Source organism: Microsporum canis, genomic scaffold, assembly GCF_000151145.1.
Source record: "Microsporum canis CBS 113480 supercont1.8 genomic scaffold, whole genome shotgun sequence".
Taxonomy (NCBI): domain Eukaryota; kingdom Fungi; phylum Ascomycota; class Eurotiomycetes; order Onygenales; family Arthrodermataceae; genus Microsporum; species Microsporum canis.
The window spans coordinates 469,404-494,086 of record NW_003299162.1 but is presented as its reverse complement, the minus strand read 5'-3'; the positions used below and the strand labels follow the sequence as shown (position 1 = coordinate 494,086).

The 24,683-nt window shown below is 49.7% G+C and overlaps 11 protein-coding genes across 11 annotated transcripts in view; 5 read left to right on the top strand and 6 right to left on the bottom strand.

The window, feature by feature from the left end:
* Positions 1-587, top strand: part of MCYG_08111 (sulfate adenylyltransferase) — a gene marked incomplete at both ends in the record, with an annotated part of 1,984 nt that extends 1,397 nt beyond the window's left edge. The window contains one exon of the mRNA XM_002842982.1: positions 14-587. Within this exon, the coding sequence (XP_002843028.1) occupies positions 14-587 (574 nt within the window). The remainder of the gene's footprint in view (positions 1-13) is intronic.
* A 799-nt stretch (positions 588-1,386) lies between these two features.
* MCYG_08110 (uncharacterized protein) lies at positions 1,387-2,692 on the bottom strand (the record flags this gene model as incomplete). The annotated part of the gene is made up of 5 exons (XM_002842981.1): positions 1,387-1,611; positions 1,923-1,999; positions 2,387-2,446; positions 2,484-2,560; positions 2,661-2,692. The coding sequence occupies 5 exons, from the start codon at positions 2,690-2,692 to the stop codon at positions 1,387-1,389; spliced, it is 471 nt and encodes a 156-aa protein (XP_002843027.1).
* Positions 2,693-3,442: 750 nt separating this feature from the next.
* Positions 3,443-5,260, top strand: MCYG_08109 (conserved hypothetical protein; the record flags this gene model as incomplete). Its single annotated transcript, XM_002842980.1, has 1 exon — positions 3,443-5,260. One exon carries the CDS (start codon positions 3,443-3,445, stop codon positions 5,258-5,260), a length of 1,818 nt encoding a protein of 605 aa, XP_002843026.1.
* A 925-nt stretch (positions 5,261-6,185) lies between these two features.
* Positions 6,186-8,746, bottom strand: MCYG_08108 (conserved hypothetical protein; the record flags this gene model as incomplete). The annotated part of the gene is made up of 4 exons (XM_002842979.1): positions 6,186-6,427; positions 6,471-6,615; positions 7,005-7,397; positions 7,448-8,746. The coding sequence occupies 4 exons, from the start codon at positions 8,744-8,746 to the stop codon at positions 6,186-6,188; spliced, it is 2,079 nt and encodes a 692-aa protein (XP_002843025.1).
* A 2,073-nt stretch (positions 8,747-10,819) lies between these two features.
* MCYG_08107 (uncharacterized protein) lies at positions 10,820-11,980 on the top strand (the record flags this gene model as incomplete). The annotated part of the gene is made up of 3 exons (XM_002842978.1): positions 10,820-10,916; positions 11,043-11,549; positions 11,661-11,980. 3 exons carry the CDS (start codon positions 10,820-10,822, stop codon positions 11,978-11,980), a joined length of 924 nt encoding a protein of 307 aa, XP_002843024.1.
* A 331-nt stretch (positions 11,981-12,311) lies between these two features.
* MCYG_08106 (conserved hypothetical protein) lies at positions 12,312-13,162 on the bottom strand (the record flags this gene model as incomplete). The annotated part of the gene is made up of 3 exons (XM_002842977.1): positions 12,312-12,335; positions 12,427-12,948; positions 13,001-13,162. The coding sequence occupies 3 exons, from the start codon at positions 13,160-13,162 to the stop codon at positions 12,312-12,314; spliced, it is 708 nt and encodes a 235-aa protein (XP_002843023.1).
* A 576-nt stretch (positions 13,163-13,738) lies between these two features.
* On the top strand, positions 13,739-16,695 carry MCYG_08105 (LYR family protein; the record flags this gene model as incomplete). The annotated part of the gene is made up of 7 exons (XM_002842976.1): positions 13,739-13,789; positions 13,858-14,022; positions 14,061-14,150; positions 14,206-14,255; positions 14,420-14,485; positions 14,650-14,782; positions 14,812-16,695. The coding sequence occupies 7 exons, from the start codon at positions 13,739-13,741 to the stop codon at positions 16,693-16,695; spliced, it is 2,439 nt and encodes an 812-aa protein (XP_002843022.1).
* Positions 16,696-17,127: 432 nt separating this feature from the next.
* Positions 17,128-19,426, bottom strand: MCYG_08104 (histone-lysine N-methyltransferase; the record flags this gene model as incomplete). The annotated part of the gene is made up of 4 exons (XM_002842975.1): positions 17,128-17,626; positions 17,652-17,881; positions 17,939-18,315; positions 18,373-19,426. The coding sequence occupies 4 exons, from the start codon at positions 19,424-19,426 to the stop codon at positions 17,128-17,130; spliced, it is 2,160 nt and encodes a 719-aa protein (XP_002843021.1).
* Positions 19,427-20,284: 858 nt separating this feature from the next.
* On the bottom strand, positions 20,285-22,284 carry MCYG_08103 (palmitoyltransferase erf2; the record flags this gene model as incomplete). The annotated part of the gene is made up of 3 exons (XM_002842974.1): positions 20,285-21,094; positions 21,156-21,264; positions 21,329-22,284. 3 exons carry the CDS (start codon positions 22,282-22,284, stop codon positions 20,285-20,287), a joined length of 1,875 nt encoding a protein of 624 aa, XP_002843020.1.
* Positions 22,285-22,768: 484 nt separating this feature from the next.
* MCYG_08102 (conserved hypothetical protein) lies at positions 22,769-23,516 on the top strand (the record flags this gene model as incomplete). Its single annotated transcript, XM_002842973.1, has 3 exons — positions 22,769-22,926; positions 23,036-23,293; positions 23,368-23,516. The coding sequence occupies 3 exons, from the start codon at positions 22,774-22,776 to the stop codon at positions 23,407-23,409; spliced, it is 453 nt and encodes a 150-aa protein (XP_002843019.1).
* A 380-nt stretch (positions 23,517-23,896) lies between these two features.
* Positions 23,897-24,683, bottom strand: part of MCYG_08101 (mannosyltransferase 1) — a gene marked incomplete at both ends in the record, with an annotated part of 3,120 nt that continues 2,333 nt past the window's right edge. Inside the window, 2 exons of the mRNA XM_002842972.1 lie at positions 23,897-24,418; positions 24,486-24,653. Coding sequence (XP_002843018.1) covers positions 23,897-24,418; positions 24,486-24,653 — 690 coding nt within the window. The remainder of the gene's footprint in view (positions 24,419-24,485; positions 24,654-24,683) is intronic.

Below are 24,683 nucleotides of genomic sequence, written 5' to 3'. Positions count from 1 at the left end.
CGAGGTCGTCAAGGTCCTCCGTGACTCCAACCCTCCTCGTGCCAAGCACAGGATTCACTGTCTTCCTCACTGGTTACCTTAACTCCGGAAAGGCTGCCATCGCCCGTGCTCTCCAGGTTACCCTTAACCAGCAGGGAGGCCGCCCAGTCTCCCTCCTTCTCGGAGACACTGTCCGTCACGAACTCTCCTCCGAGCTCGGCTTCTCCCGTGAGGACCGTGACAAGAACATCCAGCGTATCGCCTTCGTTGCCTCCGAGCTCACCAAGGCCGGCGCCGCTGTCATTGCCGCCCCAATTGCTCCATACGCTCACTCCCGTGACGCTGCCCGTACCACCATCTCCAGCAAGGGCACCTTCTTCCTCATCCACGTCGCCACCTCTCTCGAGTACGCCGAGAAGACCGACAAGCGTGGTGTCTACGCCCGTGCCCGCCGCGGTGAGATCCAGGGCTTCACTGGTGTCGACGACCCATATGAGGCTCCCACCAACGCCGACCTCACCGTCGACACCGAGAAGCAGTCCGTCCGCTCCATCGTCCACGAGATCATCCTCATGCTCGAGAGCCAGGGCTTCCTCGAAAGATTCTAAACGTCTCTTCCTAGTCTCCACCCTCTTCAACCTACTCCTTCTCATACTCCTTCCTCTTTATCCTTCCCCGCCCCGTTATAGATTTCCCATTCTTCTCTTCCCTACCCAGCGGAGCTAGTATCCGTTTTCATCTTTCCCTCTATATACCTATTGAAACCTAAAGAATGTACACATAACGTTTTTATATTGCCTGGGGCTTTGGTGTCGTACCATGTGGCATTTTGATGTGAACTGAGATATACATACATGATGGCAGTTGCGATGGCAATGCGATGTGGTGTTGGATTTCCTATTGTCTTTTCCTTTGTTGGACCTGTCCTCCTTTTTCTCTTATGATAGACTACCTGGAAAATAGTTGAATGAGAAAAGAATTATTCAGTAATCCCTTTATTTGTCCCCGGCCTAGTACATCTATTCCACCAAAAATATACAGACCCATTCATAACACCTTTCTAGAAGTCTTATGCTAGTATATTTTGACATGTCATATATCAAAATGACGGGATTTCATTCCATTCCTTGCTGGGTCTCTCCGTTCAATTGGGCCTAACCGTCAGTCGTAGGAAATATATCCGCTGGCCTTGTCTCGCAGGGAAATAGAATAAATACGCTGTCCTCGTAGAATGCTCGTCCCATCCAACCCATAAATACGAATCAAGCAAGAAAATCCCCGGAGAATGGACTTGTCATTCTAAGCGGCTCCGCACACAGCCCTATTTTTGCTGTCAGGACAAATTTTCCCCTGTGGATCACTTTCTCCGCGTCCTCCTGCTGAAAGGCTTGTTCAACACCCCTACCTCTAGAAATTTTCCGTCATAAATATAGTGTGTAGTAGATATATGACAAACATGTACCAAATCCCAGTCATGGTCAAGTCGGCCGGCACGCTTAGGCCTGACGTCTTTGTCCGACCGATGGACCCTTCCTTCGGCCGGGACGCAAGCTGAACCTTCCCTAGCCCGAATGCAACGGAGGTCTCAAGGGTTAGAGAGATCTCGAGCCTCGTTGTGGCCATGGCGCCCAACTGCATGCTGACATAGCACGGAGTATATAGGGTTGGGTAGGCCCCTGACACTTGCATGCCATGTTGACCCCTTCCGTGGGCTTGGGTAGGCTGCTGAGGCGGCGGATCTCGGCCTTCCAAGAGATAGTTCGCATTTGTCGTTCTAGATCACCGTGATTGAGGCGGCGTTTGATCGCCAGATCTCACCGGGATAATTTGTATCAGGTCATCCCAGATCAAGCGAGACAAGGCAAGATAAAACGATGTAAGGTTGGCATTTCCGCACGACTCGTATTAGCTCATGGCCATTTTTTTTTTGTAAAAAAACGTACACCCTTGTGGACATCTGCGGATAAGGGGCTCGAGTGTCCACCGTTATGGAGCGATTGGTATCGTGGGTCCGTCAGAGCTAGATTGGGTATATATTTATATACTTACTTATGTTTCAGATGAGTACCGCATCCAGGTTAACCTTGGGGTCCTTGATGGGTGCGGACTTTATCTGTAGCTTTAAGTGTGTCAAAATACACCGCTAACTAAAACCCTTTCATTGAAGTGCTTTGATAAGACAGAAATGGAGTGGATGCAAGGTTGGAGAGGCGAATTGTGCTTATTGGATATCGTATTGCTCCATCTTTTCACTCAATGTTAGATAATAGTTTGTAAATGTGAGTATCACCACGTTAACTTGTCAAAGTATTGGTCTATCGTATTGACTGACATCTTTGTTACCATCAAAGTTGGGTATGTAGTTTGCCGGTTTTGAACAGGGAGATATTTAACATGTTATACTTACCTCCAGCATACCCCCAGCGAGTAGGCCCATTTATAAGATTCGAAGACAATGGTTTATGGTCTAGGGTGAATAACTAAAAGCAGGTGGAAATGAATACTCGGAAGAAGGGGGTTTAGGGTAAGGTAATTTGTAGTCATGCGACGGACAGCATTGCAGTAGCAAGCTGTGATCTGGCTATATTGTCGTTAGTTCCGTGTAGTACTACCATTGAAGGACCCCACCTGGCAAAGCACCGTCGTAGGAGTTGTGATAGTTCGCGGGGAAAAGTTCCTACTTGCCTAGCAACCAGGCTAGAGTCCAGAACATGGGTACTGATCTATTAACTCTATTTGCTTGGTTTGATGATATCCGATTGAATAGATATAAGGGCCATAAATGGGGGAAATAGTGATGAAGATGAATGGATGGACTTGATATATGCTTGGCTTGTGCTATCCCTGGCACCTGTGGGGGGAAATATAACCAGAAGCACTCTAAGGGCAAAGCTCATATAGAATACATATTTATTAGAGCATGGAACTGAATAAAAATGGATATATCCTGCCCAGGTCAAGTTCTCGCTTGAAGATCCAGAAACCGAGATTCATGCTGTATGGAATACCAAATGCTAGAAGCCCTGCTCAGTGGTAACGGACTTCGTTCAGTCCTGATATATGATCATTTCCGTAAGGATTCATAATGGTATTTCTTCCCTTGAGTTTCCTTAAGACTTAGACGTAAATATGATGGCTTCGTGGGTATTCTTTAGCTCCATCTAAGAAAGCTTTCCCTCAAATAACTGCTGGGAATCCCGTTGCCGGAACCCTGAGACTCGCCAGTAAAACCCTGCACCGGCGCCCAACCGAATAACAGTCCATAAGAACGGTTCTTTGCCTATCCTGGAGTTCTAGAAAGTAATCAAATCTATTGAAGTTGTTGATCGTTGAAGTTGAAGTTGATATTAAGAAATGATGCAAACAAGGCAAACAAAGCTTCAACTTTCCTTTTTGTGACTTCAAAAAATTATTTGATATTTGAATATTTAACAAAAGCACCAACAGACGAAGAGATCGCAAGATGCTTTCTTTACAGCCACATATACGGCGGATACCGCGGTTAATAAGGCTTCGGCCTCCAAATAATGTCGCTCGTTTCTCCAATCCGCGACCTTTTACCAGCAACTCCCAACTGCTGCTTATTACCGCACCCGCCAACAGACCACAGCTCCCTTTCCTCTACACCTCTTCGGCTTCCGGACACCCTCTATTCCCTGGTCGAGCGCTCAATGTGGTGACCCTTGGTCGGCATGTAACGCGTCTTATAAGCACGGAACGCCGAAGAAAGATAACCAATGGCATAAAAATCGGTTTGACGGTTTACGCGATTATTCTGCTTCTATACGTTGCGCAACAGGGTCTCTACCAAGAAACTATAGAGCGTATGTTTCCTACACCACCGGAATGGTCATGGAAAAGTAGATGGTATCTACGGACTGCAATGGCTCTGCAATCTCCTGAGAAAATGGGCCGAGTGGCTACCAGCTGGCCTGGTGTAGGAAGTTACTACAGGGAGCTATTGGCCCGGTTAGAAGATCCTGAAATTGACGGTAAAGGGTTGAAAGAGCGGATTATCAATGCTGGAGAAGGGGAGGCCATATTAATTGATGGAGTGGGTAGAGGAGGATATGACATTGAAGGAATGAGCGAGCCTTGGAAGAAGGGCTACTTTGAATGTCTGATGGGAGCCGCCGAGACAGCTGAAAAACTTGATGGATGGCTAGAGGACACGGTGACGCATATTGCCTCCCCTCCAGAATACGTTGTGGGCCCCTCAAATCCACGGCCAAAGCAAGGACCGAAAGGTTCAATTGCTCCGCTCGAGGAGAACTGTGTGCCAGCATACCAGAGCCCGTCAGTCTTTTACATGAAAATATTAACAACCAAGGGATTCCAAACCAACCAGAAGCTTGACGCTGCCCTGGCTTATGCTGACTGGCTTGATTATAAAGGGTTGAAAGACACTGCTGGAGAAGTGTACCGGTGGGCCATGGATATCGCGGTTGAAGGCCTTAGTGTTGACCCCCAGAAAGTCGTTGACCCGAAGACTGGCATTCTAAAGGACGGCGGAAATAAATATGTAACAGAAAATCTACTTCGAACTTCCAAGGCAATGGGCGTTCATCAAGTACGCACTGGCGATATAACATCAGCTTTGGCCGTCTTTCTCTCTGTCCTAAAATCCCGGCGGAGTGTGACTGCATCAGAAGACTCACTCCCGAAGGCTGGCAGCTCAAGACAGGATAAATCAAAGACAAAGAAGAACGATGCAATAACCGCCATCTCTTCGTTCATCTCTCCACCTCCATACCCCATTCCAGTCCGGACGGGAAACGAACCTCCCGTCCGCTCTCAATCCTCTGCTTGCGAAGAAGCAGGTCTAATGGTGTATATCGGCGAGATTATATACGCCTCCTCTTCCCAAGAGACTGGCCTAACCTGGACTCGCGACGCTGTCGACCAGGCCGAGATAGCCCTTCTTCAACTTGATGCGCTGCAGGAACAGAAACGCCTCGCAGCCTCACCGAGTCATGGGATGCAGTATCAGTCTATGGAAGAGCAATGCCAGCATTGCCTCCGGTCAGGTCTTAAAAACTGGAAACAGATGGTCCGCTCACTTGTTGTCAAGGCCGAGAAGGAAGAACTAAAGGCTATGGACGAAGTTAACAACTACTGGTTTGGTCGTGGGCCAAAGAAAGTAGCTGAGAAGCAAACCCAGCGTCGTCGATGGGAGGCAGAGGAGATGATATTGGGTGATCGTGCCAAACGGATCCAGCGTCTCATCGGGGATGACGGGTTTTCTGCTCTGACCTCAGGAGATAGGGTGTTCTTTGGTTGAGGTTGGAGCATAGCTGGATTCTGTATGATATGATACTTATCTCGGAGTGGTTTGGCGTCTTGGGTGCGTATATAAACGATCTACTTATTATATTTAATGTTTGATATATACCAAATACTACGCAGCGTCTGTATGCCATTGTGTTTCTCCTACAAATGGTATAGGAGAAAGATTGATAGATGTTCCTCCCTATGGCTTGGCATGGAATCAAGATCCCAAGCCCCTTGTTCATCATACTGACTCGTATATGATTTAGTTACGGGCTACAGGGTACGGGCATAGACGGAGATGAACATACCAAGGAGAAGATCTGATAATATTATGCTTATTAAAAACGAATAGAATCCCTGATGCATGGAGACTGGGAATATCGACATCAAACCAGCGAGAAACGTGTTACCATATACGAGCATTCCCCTTGACAATGCCAAACCCATAAGGCTTCATCATGGAGGATGGACGAAAAAAATATATTATGAAACAGGCATTGGAAAATGGTGTGACCGGTCTACAACAGGATGTTGAACAGACAAGAGTGCTTGTTTGCATTCATATGGCTCGGTGGCTATGTACATGCATATAGACATATATACGAGTAAGCACATTCTCAGAAAAATGGAGAGAGATAGAAAAGCAGTCAGTAACAGGAGGGGGTAATCAATATCTAACGCACAGGCAGTATAAACGGGTAAATAAAAGAATTATTCACAGTCAAAAGGCATTGACAAAAGAGTAAGTATTGAAAAGGTATATATCGAAGGTGATTTTTTTTGGTATCTTTGCTCGGGGATGGTCCTGAGGGAAGAAGAAGAACATGTATGAAAAAAGAGAGTAAGAAGAAAAGCCAAAGAAGATCCAGCCCGCTAGCTCTTAAAAGACGGGCAACGTTATTGAAGCAAAGCACAGTCATTATCTCATGACCTGACTATGAGCTGACATTGTCACCTTTACCACCAACGACGACCGCTTGAGCTCCTTTCTCGAAGAAAGTGATGGAGAGAGTATCGAAGCCGAGCAAGAACGTGTTATCGCCGTATTCAAGCTGCACTGGTTTAAAGGTAGGGAGGTTATTCTCTATTCCGGAAGGACGACGGAGAGCATCCTGGATAGCATCGTGAGCTGCATGGGCAGCGCTGAATTTCTCAGTCTTCTCGAAGATGTAAAGAACTGATATCCGGGCGAAGTCAAGAACGTTCTGAGATGGATCAACACTTGGCATCGGTGTAGGCAATGTTGTTGAAGTTGGTGTTGATGTGCGAGTCGGGGATGATGTAGGTGATGAAGTCCGTGTAGAAGATGAAGTGCGGGTGGGCGTAGGTGTGGAAGTCGGTTGTGGCGTAGTGTTCTGAGGAGCTCTAGCTGCCAGGTCGACATTCCCGGAACGGCGACGGTTTGCAAGAGTATACTCAAGTAGAGCACTGTTTCTAGGGTCCTTGGGTGCTGGGAGCCCTCTCTTTTGATTGCGGCCGTTAAAAGAAACCAAGGCATTTTCCACGTTACAGGAAACATTCTCAGAGTCGAAGAGTAACAACAACTTCCCAACATCAAGAGGAATGTTGAAGCTCCTGAGCGAGTTAATGACTAGTCTTGGAATCGCGCTACCAACAGTTGCATCATGGCGAAGATTTCGGTTATCCTTCAAATCGGCGATGACACAGCCCTCGTCGGCAAGAACACTGCAGGTGGTACCTCTATAGCCCTCAGGGCAGACGCAGCTGCAGGAGCCTGGGGTACCGACACTGACACCTCTGTTGTTGCAGGGGAGTTCGAGCTCACAGGTCATGGGCGAATGGTTGCGTGGTTTGCCAGCGACAGCGAGTGGAATGGTGATTATAATAGCCAGCAGAAGAACCAGTCCGATGCAGAAGACGATGAGAGCCGGTGCAGGCAAACCGCAGAACCGGCGCTTAGCCTTTGGAACTTCGACCTCACTCTTACCCTTGGAGTCATTGCCGGCTTGAGCAGGGTTATTGCCAGGAGTCTGGATACCAGGGGGAGGAAAGCAAGCGAGGATATCATTTATCGAACCAGAGTATCGACGCTCTTTGTTCTTGGCCTCTGAACTTGCATTGTACATTTCGAACATCGCAGTTGGGCCCTTGCTGGCCGTCTTGCCGCGATCAAGATTTGATGCTAACTTGGTAGCCCTGCGGATCAGATCTGGCAAACTGGTCAGACTGCTCTGACCTCTGGTTCTTTTCCGCTGATGTTCAGGCCGGGTGGAGCAGGCAAGTCACTGAACTGTGAGGCTCTGCGTCCACCAAGTTCGATATCTCTGAACTCGGAATCATTGGTAGGCTGCTTGTGTATTATCGGCACCTCGTCGCCCTCTGGCTCCTCTTCTTCGTCAAAGGACTCAACGGAAGAGTGCGAGTTTGCACGCAGCCGGCTTGGTCGGAGTGGGCCTGTAGGATTGTGGAACGATGGCGGTATGTGGTGACCGGGGATATTTGCACGCAGAGATGGGTTGATGGCGATGCCGATTGTACCACTTGAAGCAACAGTGCCGGCTTCTGATGGAGCTCCAAAGGATTTTTCGCTCATGGTACGGTTGTGCATCGATTGAGAGTCGCTTTTGGTGATATTAATAGTCCGCAGCTCGCCTTTGCCTGACTTACCCATGCTGACTTGTCTAGCAAGGCTGGAGCCAGGGCCAGAGCCTGTTGCGATGTCGATGCTATCTTTGTTTCTGATGCGTAGGGCTGACTTTGCCTTGAGTGCCTGCGCCATCTCGTCCTCGTTGTAAGCGGACGATCCGCCGTCGGTACCGATGGCTGCTTCACGCATCTCCTCGTATTTGAGATCGACAGTTTCAAACGGAGCGGAGCCCCAACTTGATGGAATCACTTTGCTCGACGCGAAGGATTTGACATTCCTCTGGATATGGGAGGGAAATTCCTCTGGAATAGGCGAGACGGTCGATCCAATTGGGTAGAAATTTCCTTGCGGGTCACGACGGCCGTTGCCTTGAGAGGGGTTAGAATTGGATCGTCGAGCAGGTGCTGGATGGGCTAGGATCTGACCGTGGTGAGAGTGATCGATTGATGGCACTGCTAGGGTGGTGCCGTATTCGGAACTCTGGGAGTAAGTAGACGGCGGTGAGGAAGTAGCTCCGTGGTATGGGTTGGACGGGGGATACCGTCTTCCTCTGGAGTCGTGAAGAAAAGTATCAACGGCGCTGGGCTGACGTGCAGCCCGCTGCAAGGCTGCCTGTGCCTGCGCTTGTGCCTCCGCCATTTCCTTAGCATAAGGATTGGTATTACGTCGTGGACGGGTCATGGCCGCAGGGTCCTGTACAACAGACCGTTTGGCGCCATGGCCCTGTTCTTTGCCCGTTGCAACGGGCGGCGGCCGTCTGCCGTGCCCAGAGAGACTCCTGCCAGTCATCTCATGTTCTTCGTGGTCCATATTTTGCCTGGCCTTTTCTCTTGCTCGACGAACAGAGCCCTTTCTCCCAACATCGTCAGCTCGGTTATCGTCCGCCATGGTCAATTGGAGGCTATCGTTATGGGGTCGACAGCTAGGCCGAGATTCTGTTTGTGTATATATCGACTCTAGATCGTTGGTTATTTGGTTGGTGGGGGGTCTTGGATACCGGCCACAGGCCAGATGCTATACCCTAGTCCCCGATGCGCTGTTAAGAATGTAATAATGCAAGATTGAATAGCAACCGGGATATCAAAAAAAAAAAAAAAAAATTTGCCGGGCAGAGACAAGAAAGAAGAATGGGATTGCAAATTGCTTGCCAGCTCCAGCAGGCTATCAAGTCAACCACTGGTTGATATCGAAGACACAGTCCCGAACTCTCCGGAGCCGCTGGCCCGAATGGAAAAGTAATCGAGAGCTAAAGAGGTAAAAAGGATTCCCACATCTACCTCAGCAGACGGATGGAGGCAGAAGGGAGAATTAAGAATGAGAAAGAGAGGAGAAGAAGAGAGAGAGAAAAGGAAATTCTCTCTGAAGCGAACGACGGTTTGAAGGGGAAAATGATTGTCCAAAAACCATGTTAGCCGGCCTTTACCTGGGTTTCCCTGGGTAAAGGCCCTAGGGCCGTCTCAAGTCTCCTCACAGCATATCCGATGATATATCGTGAGGTCTAATTTAGTTCTGAAACAGCTGGCAGACCAGGGCGAGGGCAAGGACGGGGGTCAACAGGTTCTCTCTTTGCCATGCAGCACCGAAATGCACCCTCCAGCGGCGCCCACCGATCCAACCATTCATCCATGTTTAAGCCGCGGCACGAGGCGGTGGTTGCTGGTTGACTCTTGATGGAGTAACGATATGTATTTTTGGGTGTGGATGGCAGGCGAGGTTGAAGCCATCTTGTAAGTTTTGGTTCCCACCGTGGATATGCTATGGAAACAGGAAAAAGGAATATATCCAAATGGCAAAAATGCAAAAAAAAAGGACATCAAGAGAGAGACGAAGAGATCTCCACTGCTTCGATGCCTCAGAGTTTGCCCAAATACGGACGAACGCCGACTCCACCGAAACAAGTGCATGTTTTTTTTTCTGCATCTCTTGCGCCCGAGGGCTGTGGCATGGAAGTATCTCCTATATGTAAAAAGACACTAGCTGGGAGGCTATGCTTAAATAGCGGCGGCCGTCGACATGCAGTTGATTTGTGTTTGTCTCAATCATATTTCCTTCTCGCTCGAGACGGTATGCTGGAGATGAACGGTACGTAAAAAAAGACCAAGAGATGATCCATCCATAAACCCTGTGTCCAGCCCATTCGTTTGGGGGCATGGAGTATAAATGAGATCATCCTGGGGTTCGTTGCCAGCAGAGACCCGGACGCTGCCATAGCGACGTTGGCAAAGGCCCGAACAAGGTGAAAAGGGAGTTCGAGTTCGATATGTGAAAAAAAAACCGGACGGTTGCTGGTAACCGGAAGACATCATCTCCGATATTTTCTATAACAGTAACAGTAGCAGAGCTGTTACACATCCATGGCTCACTATCAGCGCATTATACGCAACTAAGCTCCCGTTGCCTAGGGAGCTGGATAGTGGATTAAGACACTAAATGTCCGCCATCCTCTGTTCTTTTTCTTCTTTCCTTTTCTCCCTTTGAGGGCTCGCCTTTTATATCTTCGAGGGCAAAACTCGATCCATTCCTTCTTTTCTTCTCCTTTCCTTTCTGTTTTATAGACCTCGTTTTGCTGCTGAATCCCCGCGAACAGAATCTCGTCCGTCCACACTCATTTTCTTTTTTTCTATTCATTCCATTTTCCAGTCGCTGTTTCTTTGCATTGCTCGTTGTGGCCGCTCCGGTAGCAGGCACGTCCCAATTCGGCCATCCAGCGTCCAGGTCGTTCTGTTTGATGTTTTCTCCATAGACCTCGCTTCGAGTCGTTCAAAAAAAAAGGGCCGTCAAGTTGTTTTCTTGGAGTTCTGTTGGAGTTTGAAAGCTGGTCTGCCGGTCTGTCGATATAACTAAATAATCCAAATGTACAAGAAAACAATCTATATCCCAGATGTCTCTTTCATATCTTCTCCAATAGAGAGAGAATAGGCTGCTGAACTCTCCCGGGACAGATTATAGAAGCATTATAACATGCCCGAACCAGCGCCTCCGTCGTTCTCCAGCAAGCTTCAGGCTTCGAAGCGTACCCAGTCAAGCATGAACGGTTCACAGATGCTCCACGGAAAAGGTACATAACGTCTTCTTCCCCCCTTGTACCCCCCGGCCGTTCGTCACAGCCGAGAAGAAAGTCGAACGTTCTGGTGTGCGTCTGGTTGTGCAGCGGCAGCTGACTTGTAGATAATCCACCCTGCAGAGCGCTGGGGAACCTGGTCGCATCCCAAGCGGGCTCGAAAGCAGATCGTCCCGCCGTCGCCGCATACTCCGTCCCCGAGCCAGCGCGAGCCAGCGTCTTCTGCGCTGAGAAGGGTCTTTGAGCCACCGTCCACGGCCACCGCCAGCCCCAAGCAGGTGTTGAAGGACTTCCAGCAGCACCGCCAGCACCAGTCTGCGTCTGCCCCCCGGCCTCGCACCGGCAGAGCGCCCATCCCGCACTTCCGTACATACAGTCACACGCAGAGCAGCGCTGCAAAGTCGAAGGCTGCTGTGGCTCCGGAGCCAGACGACGAGGATGCCCTGGCTACGGCGCGCATACACGCCTGGCTGGACAAGGTCGAAGACGAGCTGATTGCTGCTGAAGCCAGAGCTGAACAGGCCAAACTCGAAGCCGAAATCAAAAAGATCAACGACGTGCAGCCTGCAGACGAACAGCGTGTTGGAGTTGAAGCCCAAGTTGCGCCTGAAGTCGAGGTTGAAGTTCCAAGTAAGTATTTTCACATCGACATCTACACTTCATACGTCTACATCTACACTATCTATACAACACTCATACACACACATATATGTATATATATGTAGTTGCTAACATATGTAGAAACGCCCAAACTGCCCAAGACACCCACCAGGAACCGTCGACTGGCCCTGGAAACAGACCTCCCCCGCGTCGACAGCGGCTGGGGCACCGCAAGCCCGGCCAGTATCAGCATGGCCTTCATGACGCCCCGGACAATCCCTCGGATCGAAGAAGACGATGCCGTCTGGGAGATGCTCAGTCCCAATGTGACGCCGTTCCGCAAAGGCAGAGGCCCCAAGCGGACTCGCCGCCGCAGCTACTACGACGAAGACATCTGGCCGAGTGCCTGCAACTCGCCGCAGTCTCTCAAACAGCCAGTACAGGTCCCAGCCCTCAGCTAGAGCCTGTCTCGTTTCTTTCTATTGTCTTTCTCTTGCTTTTTCCGTTCTCTGCTTTTCTTTTGTTCTGCATTACTCGTTCATTCAGGATCGTTCGGCATTCTCTTGATATCACTTTGCATTCATCAATTCCCCATTCTTTTACCATCTCTTTACCTGTTTTACCCCTGGTTTTACCCCGGTTTCTCCTTGCATCAAACATATACACATACGCAAGCATTGATTGCTTGACAGTTCGGCATCCATATATCCCACCCCCTTTTAATTCTAATGACTCCTGCCCGCGCGGAGTTTCCATCCCCCAGCTCAGTACTCTCAGCTCGGATAATATAGTTTAGACAGTTTGAATCCCAGTCACCTGGTTAGACATCGATTGATCTATGAAAATGCCGTGCAGGACGAATAGGGGAAAATGTAAACAAACGCTCAGGCTATGATGTATCACTTACGCCGAGCAGCTGTCGCAAACCTTCTACCTTCCGCTCGACCTCTCGCATCTCACTAACAACGCCCGCTAGCGCGGGGATCGGACCTGCCACAGCACCGCAGAAGGCCTCTTGAGCGTTCCTGAGTGGAGGAGGGACCAGAATCCCGAACCAGTGCAGCGGATTGGACGTCTTTGTTTCGGCCACCGTCTTTGTCCGTGGCTCAACCTCTTCGCTGAATGGCTCCTCTTGTTCTTCCTCTTTTGCCTCGTTGGGGGCGTCTTTGTCGTTGCTAGAGTCGGGCTTCATTTCGATAGTCACGGTCTTGAACGCGGGGGTTGATAGCGACGCTTCCGACTTGTTTGCCGGGTCTGTCATTGTAATTTCACTAGACATCTTTGTTAGACCAGGCTGCTCAATGTCTTTTATCGGTGGTCTGTCTCTGTACACATGTCTGGTCGCTTTCATCCGTTCGTCGTAGTAGTCTTCTCCGTATCGACGGCCGGGAGGGCATGAGTTGTTTGCTCGCGCAAGAGAGAAGAAGCCCTGCTCATGTTAGCCGTGTCCATAGTAGTGTCAGCCGTATTGACTGTCGTACACTTGCAAACTGCTTGCCTATGGCTTCCTGGAGCTTCTGCTGCTCGTCCAGCAGGTGGAGATAACGCTCCAGCAGGTCGTCGATGGCGCGGACGACATCTTCAGAGCGGGCTTCTCGACCGTCTGACGGGGATGCTGGAGGCGTCGGCAGTGTCTCTTCCATCCTATCTCATATACTTTGTTGTCAAGAGCTTCTGTCTTGTTCTTCTTTTCTTCTTCTTTTCAACCTCAACTTATATCGAGATCTTACATAAGCACAGCAAAGCACTCGACGAGCTTCAACTTTTCAACATCTCCAACTTCAACTGTTCAATCTGTCTTGTATATAATATCAGCTTCTTCCTCTTGAATGAGACGACCGACTACGACCGTCCAGCTGCCTTGATACCCCCTTTTTCTCTTCCCTTTGCCTTTCTTCTTACTTCGCTGTAGCTGCCGCGGACCAGGCTTATCTCCGACGCCCGTTTTTTTATTCCCTTCGTTTCTTCTTCGTTCATGCGGTCCGGCAGGTTCTGCTGCTTCAACAGATACTGCATACGATAGCAGTTCGCAGTCCGACAGGAAAGGCGATAATCAGGATCTACCGATCAACATCACTGCTATCACTGCCGGTTTTTCTCGACCTCCCTCCCGGCGCAGTCCTTGGCCTTGCTCGTTTTCATCCCAAAACAAGGCAGCCGAATAACAGGCATAATCCAGCCGGTCGAACTCCAAACGTCATCGTAAACGCATATTCAGCATGTCTGTACAGTCGCTGAACCAGAGTTCTGCCTTCCAGGCACGATCACTCGTACGTTCTCTGCCGGTCGTCGACGTTTTCACCGGCGTACACCAGCTAACTGTACATATACGCTGTAGTTTCGATCTCTCCTACGCCAGTCGAACCAATTCTCCGCCTACAACTTCCGAGAATACGCGCGAAGGCGAACCATCGATGCGTTCAGGGAACACCAGCATGAGACTGAGGAGCGGAAGATACAGGAGTTCATGCAGAAGGGGTTGACCAACCTGCGGATGATGAAGGTACTTTTCACCCGCCATCCCATTAGATCTGGTTTTAGACCCTGGCTAATCGCGTATTCCAACAGAGACAAACAGTGATAAGTCAGTTCTACCAGTTGGACAGACTGGTTGTAGAAGGGCAGAAGACAGTAAGCTGTCTCTCGATACATTCTCCATCAGCAAAGAGACTAACCCCCTTTCTAGGGCAAGGAATCCGGGAACGAAGGCAGCATAGTTCGACAAAATGACTCTGGGTAGGTTATACCTGTTGGCTTATACCTGTGATGCTGACTCTTTTCGTAGGTCAAACTAGACTGTCTATAGCTAGGAAAGGGAATAGGTATTGCTACGGGACGACATAGGGACTACTACGGGACCAAACCCTCGCTCTCTCCAACAGGGAATATGTAGAATATAGATTTAATGCTCCAAAAATTGTCCATATCTTTTATATCTTCTTCTCTTCTCTTGCTTCTCTGTCTTAGTCAGCAGCATGACTAAACATCTCAACTTCCATCGCAAACTTGAAGAAACCAAATTTCAAGCTGGCGAAGCTCGATTTGCGCCGTGAAATAAAAACAGTTGAAGCGATAGAAGCAGGATGGGCCTTGTAAGTCTTTATCTTCCTCCCTATATATACCTTACCAGCTCGGGTTACGGCTCTACGGCTGTATGGACGGTGGCTGGAGGCAAATCTCCCCAGGCGCGTCAAGGGCAGCATCGCGAGAATGAAGATCTATATTTCATGCGCGCAACACATATTCACAGTCAGGACACGCTGGTTTACTCATTCTATTCGACATACTGCAGAATCGATCCTCTCGCCCTAATCGATCGGGCCCAATCGATCACGATGTCTTTGAGGGACTGCCGGTCCGCCGCTGGTCTCGCCAGGTAACCACCTTCTCTCAAGAACCAAAACCGGCGGAGGAAGAAACGAGCATAGTAGACCCCCAGAGCCTACCGGAACTGCCTATGCCTAGAGACAGCAACCTCTTGACACCCGTCAGCCGAGCGCTTCTTCGTGCTGCCAGAGCCGGATGTACCTACATACGGCCTGTCCGCAAGGACCCAGAGCCTGAGGAAATTGAACAGAAAGATGACGATGATACGCTCACAGAGCCGCCGGTGGTCGAGCGGACTTTTACAGCTACGAAATGGACGATAGTGCCTAGGACCGTCGAGCTTCCTGAGGTGGAATTCTTGGCTCCCAGGAGAGCTGGGCTGCCGTCTTTATATGGAGCTGGAGCTCAATCCAACGGCGCCACAGCCGCTGGCTCGTCCACTCCGATGCGAAAGACAAAGTTTAAAAAGATAGACCCTACGACTGGCACTATATCAATATATGAAGCCTGGGTTCCGGACGGTTACGAGGTGGAAGGGGAGATCGTCCAGGAAGCCCAGGTCATAGCAGCAAATCCAGACGCTAAGGTTGTGAACGTTGACCCGGCCCCGGGAACTGTGGTTGCGGATATTGGAGTGGTGAATCAAGAGGGCGTGGTGGTTGCCAGCACTGAGGGCAGCGCAGTCGTGCCCAAGCAGATCAAGGCAAAACGGAAACTGAAGGCCGGCAAGTCAAAGAGCAGAAAGAAGGTGATGTTTGCTCCCGGGAATGGAACAGGACAGCCGGTGGCCCCTGGAGCTGAAGCATCAGGGGACGCAGCAGTCCAGTCCGCTGTTTCAGGAAATGACGCGACGACTTCTGGAACCGATCATGCAGCAGAAGACGAAGAGGAGGAAGACGACGATGAGGAGGGCGAGGAGAGCGACGAGGAGGACGAAACGGCACCCAACGCCAAGCCTACTCCAATGTCTGACGGCCCGGGTGATAGAAACAGTACCACTCCGGCCGTTGATACCCCGTTAGGCTCGCAGAATATGCTTCAACAATCACCTTCCGGCGGACAAGAATCTACTGTACAAACATCTACGGAACCTCCTCAAGGCCCCTCGAGCTCACCGGAAGCACCACTTGCCACGACTTCCATCTCTAAACACTCTTCAAAATCACCCGCCGAAGGACCAACGAAGGCCACCATTTCGACTGAAGCTTCAGACACAGCCGTACTTTCAACTGTATCACAGCAAGGGGGGACTGCCGATCAGCCTCCAGCTACCACGGTCAATGATGCAAAAACCGCTTCTCCCATAGTACCTATCCCGGAAAGCCTCGACGTCAAAACGGACGCAGCTGAGGGGGCAAATCGGGTTTCCCCTGGGAAAGTCGTTAGTCCCCAAACATCGGCCAAGGAAGAGCAGGTTTCACAACCGGATCTCCCACCAGGCAGTGAGGCAGAAGCTAAATCCCAGAGTCCTCCTGTTGCTCACACGTCAGATCCAATGCCCGGGCCTATATCCGAACCCCCCCCTAATCCATCCCGTCCATCCTCCAATGAGCCTGCGGAGGCACAAACTGCCACCACCTCTCTACATCCACCTGAAACAACTGAAAACAAACCCCAACCAACCTCAACTGGCGCCGTCCACTTCGAAGACGGGGAAGTCGATCTCTTGGGAAGCCTTGAGGCGAGCTTAGATAAAAACCCGGGCTCTACTAAGCAAAGTAAGCCAGAGGATACACCAGCTAGGACCACAGAACAGAAAGGAGATGATACCAATGCCCATTCTGAAATACCCTCTGCTAAAGATGGAGAAAGCAATAACGATGGGAAAGATGTTGAAATGACTGGTTAATATATTGTTTGGACTGGCGCTGTACCCTGTTTTCTACTACACTTTGTCATTTTGGAGACCTTTATAGGGGTTTGGTTCGTTAGAGTGATGAATCTATTACTTGTGGCGTAAGCTGTTTATTCACCTTGGGCCTATCATTATATTATGCCGGTTGGTTTGGGGCTGGCGTTTTGCGATATTATATAGCGTATGGAGTAGAATATATATATCCCCTTTGCATTCAAAGCTACCTTATATTTTACTTAGTACAGGAGCATTACCATGCCAGCAAAGAACGGGAGGACTTGTCCAACGTTTGATATAATAGTACATAGGTTGAATATGAATATGAGCCCAACAACACTAATAGCTCCAAAAAGGTCCTCCCTCTACTAATGCTAGGGAGTGTCAATACAAGAGCTGAGAGCCAAAGCACACTCCAAACCAAGGATTTCAGGACTTGGTAGATGCCCTGCGTCCACCTCTTCTTCCCTTCAGAGCAGTCTTAACCGCCGTAATACTGACTCTGGCTCTAGATGACATTCGGAGTCTGTTATTCCCTGCGGCTTGCCTTTTGGAAGACCGTGAAACAGACGTGAAGGGAACGTCAGCGGCAGCCGTTGTTACTGCCTTACTCTTTGCAGATTTATTGAATTTAACGCCCACTCGCTTCTTCGGTACCCTTATTGCCTTGGCTTTGGACTTGATACCCTGAGAAGCCTTTGAGACCGCTCTCTTCAGACCTGATTTGACGGGCGATTGCTTGCCGGCTTTCTGTTTCTTCGACGCTGGCTCATCTGCATTTCCCCGTGACTTGCGTTTAGTTCCAGCACCGCCTGATTTCGTAGTAGGTTTCTCCTTGGAGTCCTTTCCTTTGGGTCTTGGTCCCAATACGCCGCGGCAAGATGGAGTGCCACAACGGCATTCTTGGACATTCTTATTGGAGTATGGGCTTAATAAATGGTCAGCTTGGTTACTTATAGCGGCCGGTGTAGGGTTGATAATACTCAAAGTTATAATCATATGTCAGTTCCTCCCCAGTCATTATACCGTTTTCGCCAGCAAACAAGGCAATCCTAGGCTTCCCTGCAACAATCCATTTTTCCATCTTGCAATTAGGCTCACATGAATGGTTGACGAATCGTGCAATCGAACCCCGTGTGGCATCGATGATCATATTCTGATCAAAGTCCATTAAATAAAAGCACTATTGAAGAGAGTCAGCTTCGAGCATGGCCTTGGAGACCGACAGGGCAAAACAAACCTCGTTCTTCTTGTATATTGTTTTCATTCGGCGCTGAGCTTCGATCTGAGTGAGTATCTCCCCAGTATACTCGACAATAATTTGGTTGGGTTCAAAAGTTCTATTGCTCCGGACGCCATATCCGCGGCTTTCAGTTTTTATGACCTCGACTCCAATGTTATATTTGCCTCCGGTCTTGATACGATTGCGCAGCTTAGCAAAATTGCGGTTCCTGCACAGGTCTTCACCAAGTTTGCAATTATTATCATCACACTCGTAGAGCATATGACGGTTTTGGCAGTTTTCACCACAACCCATTTCAGGGGTACAGAGACAGGTGGACTGCTCGGTTGGCATAGTAGCCTTCCAGATACCGGCAGCATCCCCAACAAATATATCTGTTTTCAGTTAGTCTGGGAGACAGACTGATCAGTTTGGATATATGTTCTGCTTACTCTTATTTATCTTGCGCCACTCATCCGGTTTAGGTTGACCGCGAGGCAAGGGGGAAAATATATCATAAGGCAATTTAAAAGGTCTGCCTTTTTCTAACAGCAAGGCACCAGAGTATTTTGGCATAGGAAACAAAACACGTTCACGAGGCTTTTGTCTAGCCCCCCTTCGCCGGCTTTGGGGAGGTGGAAGTTCAAATTTGGCAAACGCATTTGGGCCTGCGTAAAGGCCATGCGAGAGCCATTTCTTCCTCTTGGGTGCAGTTATGGCAACTTCATGAGATGCAGACGAGGATTGCTGGTCCGTACCCTTGTCTTTCTCTGCAGGAGAAGCAGCGTTTTCGGAAATGCGCCTCTTCTTCGTAGCAGACTCTTCCTGGGGCTCTTTGCGCACAGCAGTCCTTGAACGAAGACTAGACCTTCTATCCTCCACCTTGGCCTCGGAGTTTTCAGCCTCCTTATCACCACGTTGCCTTTTTCCCAGAATTGAGGACACCTGGTTTAAAACGGTCTTGGTTTTCTCCAAGAGGGTTAACCGGCCAGAACGCCTCCTAGGCTGCGCCGGCTCAGTTTTCGTAGATGACCGCGGCTTTGACCCAGTTTCTTCCTTTAATTGTTCGTTCGTAGTACTATTTTCGGCGCTTCCCAGTGGTACATCTGCCGTAGTCTCCTCTGCGTATGGCTCTGATGCTCCGGCGGACAAGCCACGTCGACCTCGCGATGAACGTAGTTCGCGCCTTTGAGCCGGTTCACGCTTGACAACTGTTCCCTCCTCCGTAGCAGATGTAGGCACGGCTTTCTCTAGGCCATCCCCGTGTTTATCCCCCTCCGCTTCGGTGGTGTTGTTGGTTCCATCCTCGATAGCTGCTACATCTACGCGACGCGTCTGTGGCGGACAGATGTGAGAACCAGCCTTCGTAATTGGGATATCGACGTTGCTTGAGGTCTCTGAGACGCTTGTAGCCGGCGTGATGGTGTTTCCGGTTGACTCGAGAAGAGTTGAGTCGTTGTCTAGAGATGTAGATGTTGACGTTGACTCTCTGGCGACGCGCGACATGGCTGTGACCGCAGTCAATTAGAGCACACGAGAACTTATAGGTCAAATCAAAAGGTATCTTGCGTATAAAAAAGAGAAAGCAATAGCTTTTCTGGAGGAAATACTCGAGTTCTGGGCCAGGAAGAGAGAAGTTGATGGAATTGAAGATGTTTGATAGGAAAAAGAGGCGCGACGCGGAGGCAACAAGGCAGCCTTTCAAGGGATGAACGAGCAGGGAAGAAATCAACAATGCAAGGTAGAATAAATGCAGCATAAGGCGGCTAGCATGATAATATCCAGGATTCAAGCATTTACACGACTCATAGTCAGCTATTGTAAATATTGTAGGAGAAGTTGTTCGGGTTTCAGGAAGAATGCGCCACTGATAACTTTTATATAGGTTTACTGTTGGAAAAAGGGGCCGAAGATGGGCAAAAATATACTAGGATTTAGACATTAAATATTCGGATTCTAGCTCAAGTCTCTGAGAAGAAACAGCAAAACTCTTCGTCTGTAGCAGGTCAGCGTCTGAAGGCATCCGAGCCAGAGAAGGCCCCGGTGACGGGCGTGTGTACACAGGTCTATCTAGAAAGAAACAAACAGATGGCAAAGGTATAGTTAGTGCGTAGGCAGTCCGCAAGATAGAAAGGAAAATCCCATGGTCAAGATGGGGCGTAAGGGGGTATTAGAAGCATAAATCAGTCAGGGAGCAGGTCAATGGTAAGGTCAAACGATAAGGAGTCAAGATATACACGAAGTAGAGGTCGAAGGAGAAGAAGGAATGGATAGAAGTCCGTAAAGGTGTGATGTAGAAAAGGAGCTGACGGTAGAATACAGTGTTGTACATGGATTCGTTAGATCAGAGCCACAAAGGGAAGGTCAGTTGGCCGCATGGTCGTTTTGTGAGCTGGCTAAGGTGCCGCTGGCCAAGGTACCGCTGGCATTGGACGGATGTCCGTTGCTGACCTGCTGCATCTCGAGGCCGCCGTTTTGTGCCTCGATGTCGGTTCGCCGCTTGTGTACCTGGTAGGTTGCGAACCGCTGGTCACCCTCGATATGAGGTTTCTTGAATTGAAGATAGCTTGGGGTCCGGGGCTTCCCAAGGACAGCGCCGAGGTTCTTGAGGGCGTCTCCCTGGGTGAATGGGCGATGTCTATCTTCCTTCTTGAACTTGCGTGAGTTCAGGTATTCTCGGGTTGTCTCGCCTCGGCCCATCAGGAAGATATGGTAGACAGCCAGTGAGGCAGGGTATGTTGCCGCAAGACCACCGTATATGACCATGGCAAAAGGGACGCGCCACTTTTGTAAGGCTACCGCAAAGGTAACCCCTTCCTGGCTTTTATAGCTGAGGATGTGAGCAAGGCTTGCGGCGAATAAAAAGATGGCCAGTAGAGTACTTGAAGCAACGAAGCTGAAGAAGTACCGATAGTTCCGACGCCCGACACAGTTGTTGAGCCAGACACAGTGATGGTCCAAGGTTTCAACGCAGTTGTTGCATACCCGGCAGTGGTAGCAGCGTGGTGGTCGCCAGATGCTGCAGGTTTTGCAGTACTTGACCGGCACGTCCATAGCAGCGACGTCTGAAGTTGCTAGTTTGATCATAACCCAGTCACTGGTAGGAGGGCCAAGGGCTAGAGGGTCAGCACTGGGGTCAGTGAGGGGAAAGGTATGGAGATTTCGAGGAAGAATCTATCAATATGCGGTTAGCAATAGCCATACGTAGCGGTATAAAGGCAGGAGAACAACTCACGCCGGGATCGACTAAGGAAGCATGGAGAAACGATGAAAAACAGAGGTAGAGTATGTAAGCAAAGACGATGGGTATTCCTGGAGACAAGTGTTTCCACAGCCATGGGGCCCTGAAGAGACACAAGTTAGCAGTAGTCTCAAGCTCGATATTCAGAACATATAGGGGGCCCTTACGAGAACGCGAAAAAGAGAATCGAGGGTAGTATTATCAAGAATGCCGTCAAAATGTTAACCGGTCTATCGCGAGTATTCTGGAACCTGCCGCCACCGAAGAATGCGGTATTCCCGGTAAAGTATTCAAAATTTCTTCCCTTCTCAATGACCGGTTCCTCCTGAAGTTTCTCCGGCTCGGGCTCAGGTATAGATGTTGGGTTCGATGCCAGCCTTGTGTGGCTTCTCTGGTCACCACGACGAATCGTAGAGTCAGATGTGTTCCCGCCTAGAAGTCCTGATGGAAAGGACATAGGTGATTTGGATGGCGGTTCGTGTGATGCGCTGGGATTGGTATAGTTCTCTCCCAGGTTAACTTGAACTGGAGTTGACGATCTATGGGATCTATCATTGAGAAGCCTGACGTTGTCTCCAAGGCTGCGAAGGGTTGTATGCCCGGAGGGGCTGGCATTGGCCGTCATCCTGTCAGGCAAGATCGGATCCGTAAACTCCGTTCCTCTCGACGGAGGACGGAGCTCCTGGTCCAGTTGCGCGGTCGCGTTCGATACCATGCTCCTCCGCGCTTGACTTCCCACGTCACTCTGGTTGTCTTCACACCCGACAGTGCTGTTCGACGTCGTTGTAGGCCTCCCACCACGCTGTGCCTGTAGTCTTTGCGAGCTCATGGGGCGGAAGAAGGCCTGGGATGTGAGGGAGGATACGTGAGTCTTGCTCATCTTGCTCTGCGCGCTGGGTGGTCTTGTATTGGTATTCAGCATGGGATTCCTCAGCGGCGGCGGCCCACGACGCGACTGAGGCGGCCCAGGCTGTGACCATGATGCTGGATGCTGGACTCGCTGTCCGTCTTCTGATATGGCGCTGGACATCTGAGAGGAGATGTAGGACCCGCGAGCATTCTGGGGTGTGGGAGGCGGGAGATGGGAGTCTGAAGCATCGGGCTTCGTGTCAGAGGAAGCCATTGCAGTGATCGATCCGTATTATATTGTCCAGAGTCAACGGCAACGCTGCATTATCACGATATCAATATATAGAAGACCTCAAGCTCTCATAGCTGTACCTGGTCGGATGGAAGGCAGCGGCCGTTACCGTGCAGAATGCGCCTCAGGAGCGAAGAAACCCAGGGAATACAGAATATACAACAGCGGATATGCCCTTGAGATACCTTCTTCCTCTTCTCCGCGATATCTTCTTCTTCTTCCTCTTCTTCTTCTCGTCGTCGTCTTTTTGTTTGTTTCTTCTTTTTTCTCCCTTTAATTTCAAGATGCGTCATGTGACTACTGCTGACTCATCTTCCACGTGACTTGACCAAACAAACCGACGAAAGCGGAAAAAGAAGACAAGCAATCGAACGTCTTAAAACCAACAGCAAAGACAAACATCTACAGCTTCCAGCTTCTCGCTACCAAGGCAATTGACACAGCACCGTCTGGTCAGAACTGCTCTTCACCATGTCCTCCATCTCTGCCATCATGGCCCGCCGGGCTTTCCTGCGCCAGCCTGTCCGTAGACTGGTCACGCCACAGCCATTCCAACGACACTCCTCCTCCAGGGCCGCCGAGGCCGGTCTCGAGAAGGGCGCCAAAAAGGATCCTGAGCTCTATGTACGTTCGATAAGAGTGTGATTCATGCAATTGAAGTGGCCACACATGTTTTGGAACTCTCTTTTCGCGCGATAGCACAAGCTAAACGCTGATGGTGTTTTTAATATAGGTCCTTCTCGCCGTTATGGCCGGTGCCTTTGGAATCGTTGGCTGGTACCTAGGCAGCACTCCTACCACCGTCAGCTCCGAGAGCAACGTCCGTGTTGGCGAGAGCGGCTCCATGCCCTGGGAGATCGATGAGAAGGATTCCGAGAGCAAGGGCAACTTCAAGTACAAATACCACCCTCACGGAGACAAGAGCAAGCCCCTCAAGGAGGCTCCCAGTGCCCTGAACGAGGTCATCATTCCAAATGTGACCCTGCCAGCTGTACGTGGCTGGCCCTGTGCCGTTTCCCCTTTTCTCGTTGTCGTATATGGACGCATACTGATATCCCTGAACAGGACCTCCACGAACGATTCAACAAGTACGGAAAGGATCTCTAGATCAAATTCCAGGCTATACCGTCATGGGGTGGATTTTGATATTATGCTTAGAGTCAACCGCAGCATTGAGACTCCTGTACATATTCCTACAATTGTAACATCTTGTCATCTTTGCTCTCTCCCCTCACTGCTATATGCCACCCCTTGGTCTGCCTGATCTTTCCTTCAAATGTTCGGTTCATACCGACGGCCATACCATACCATGCATCTCGATCCCATACTCTATTGTACAATAGAGTATAATCATGCTAATTGCCAACCCCCTATGTTCAACCTATGTATCATCCATATTAGCATTATATAGAATTATCAGAAAAAATATATTGAGCACAATCATCATCTAGAGTAGATATTTCTATTTTTTAGATAAAACATGACACTGATACTTCAAACGTCATCGCGCGCACAAAACACGCCATAAAGAGTTATTAATATATTACAGAAAAGAGAACAAGAATGAAATCCATTAGATATCGTAGAGATTCAATTAGTTTGTAGCAGCATTAGCCTCGCTAGCGGGCTTTGGCTTTCCCTCTTCCCTCAATACTGATTTTCCCTCGTCTTCAACAACAGCAGGCTTGTCCGCTGGTGCTTCTGCTGCATCCTTAGCGACGGTCTCCGGGTTGGAGCCCTGGACATCAGGATGTTCGGGGGCGACAAGAGCTTCCTTGGGGATTTCTCGTCCCTCGCTGTCAACCAGTCTAGTTCGGGTCTCGTAGCGGGTCTCGAAGGAGATTTCTCCCTGGGATTCGAGAAGCTTAACCTGTTCCTCGTTTAGGATGTTCCCCGCCTTATCGCGGTACTCAACTTCGCGGACTCTACGGATCTCCTCACCCAGTTGCGGCAGGTGATTGTCAACTGCTTTCTGTTGGTCAGGGGCCTGGTCTACCTGCTGTGAAGGTTGCTGTGAAGGTTGATGTTCCTTCTGCTGTATTTGAGAGGGTGGTGTAGCTACGGATGTTTGGGCGGCGTCTGGGGTGATGTATTCAGGGGTAGAATATTGGGATAGCTGACCAGGTCAGTAACTCAACTCAACCATGCCCGCGTTGGGGAGCTTTCCAGGTTGGAGCACTTACGTCAGTATGGAAAAGGTTGCAATCAAAGTCCCAGGTAGAGATCAATTTGGTCTTCTGGCACATGTCTCTAGTCCAGATGTTGCCATAGGCCAATGGCGAAAGAAGGGCAAAGGCAGCAAGGCTGAGAGTCAAGAACGCAACGATAAACAGCTTGCCAAAGGCGGATGGCTTGACGAATCTGTTAGCGGCAAAATCGAA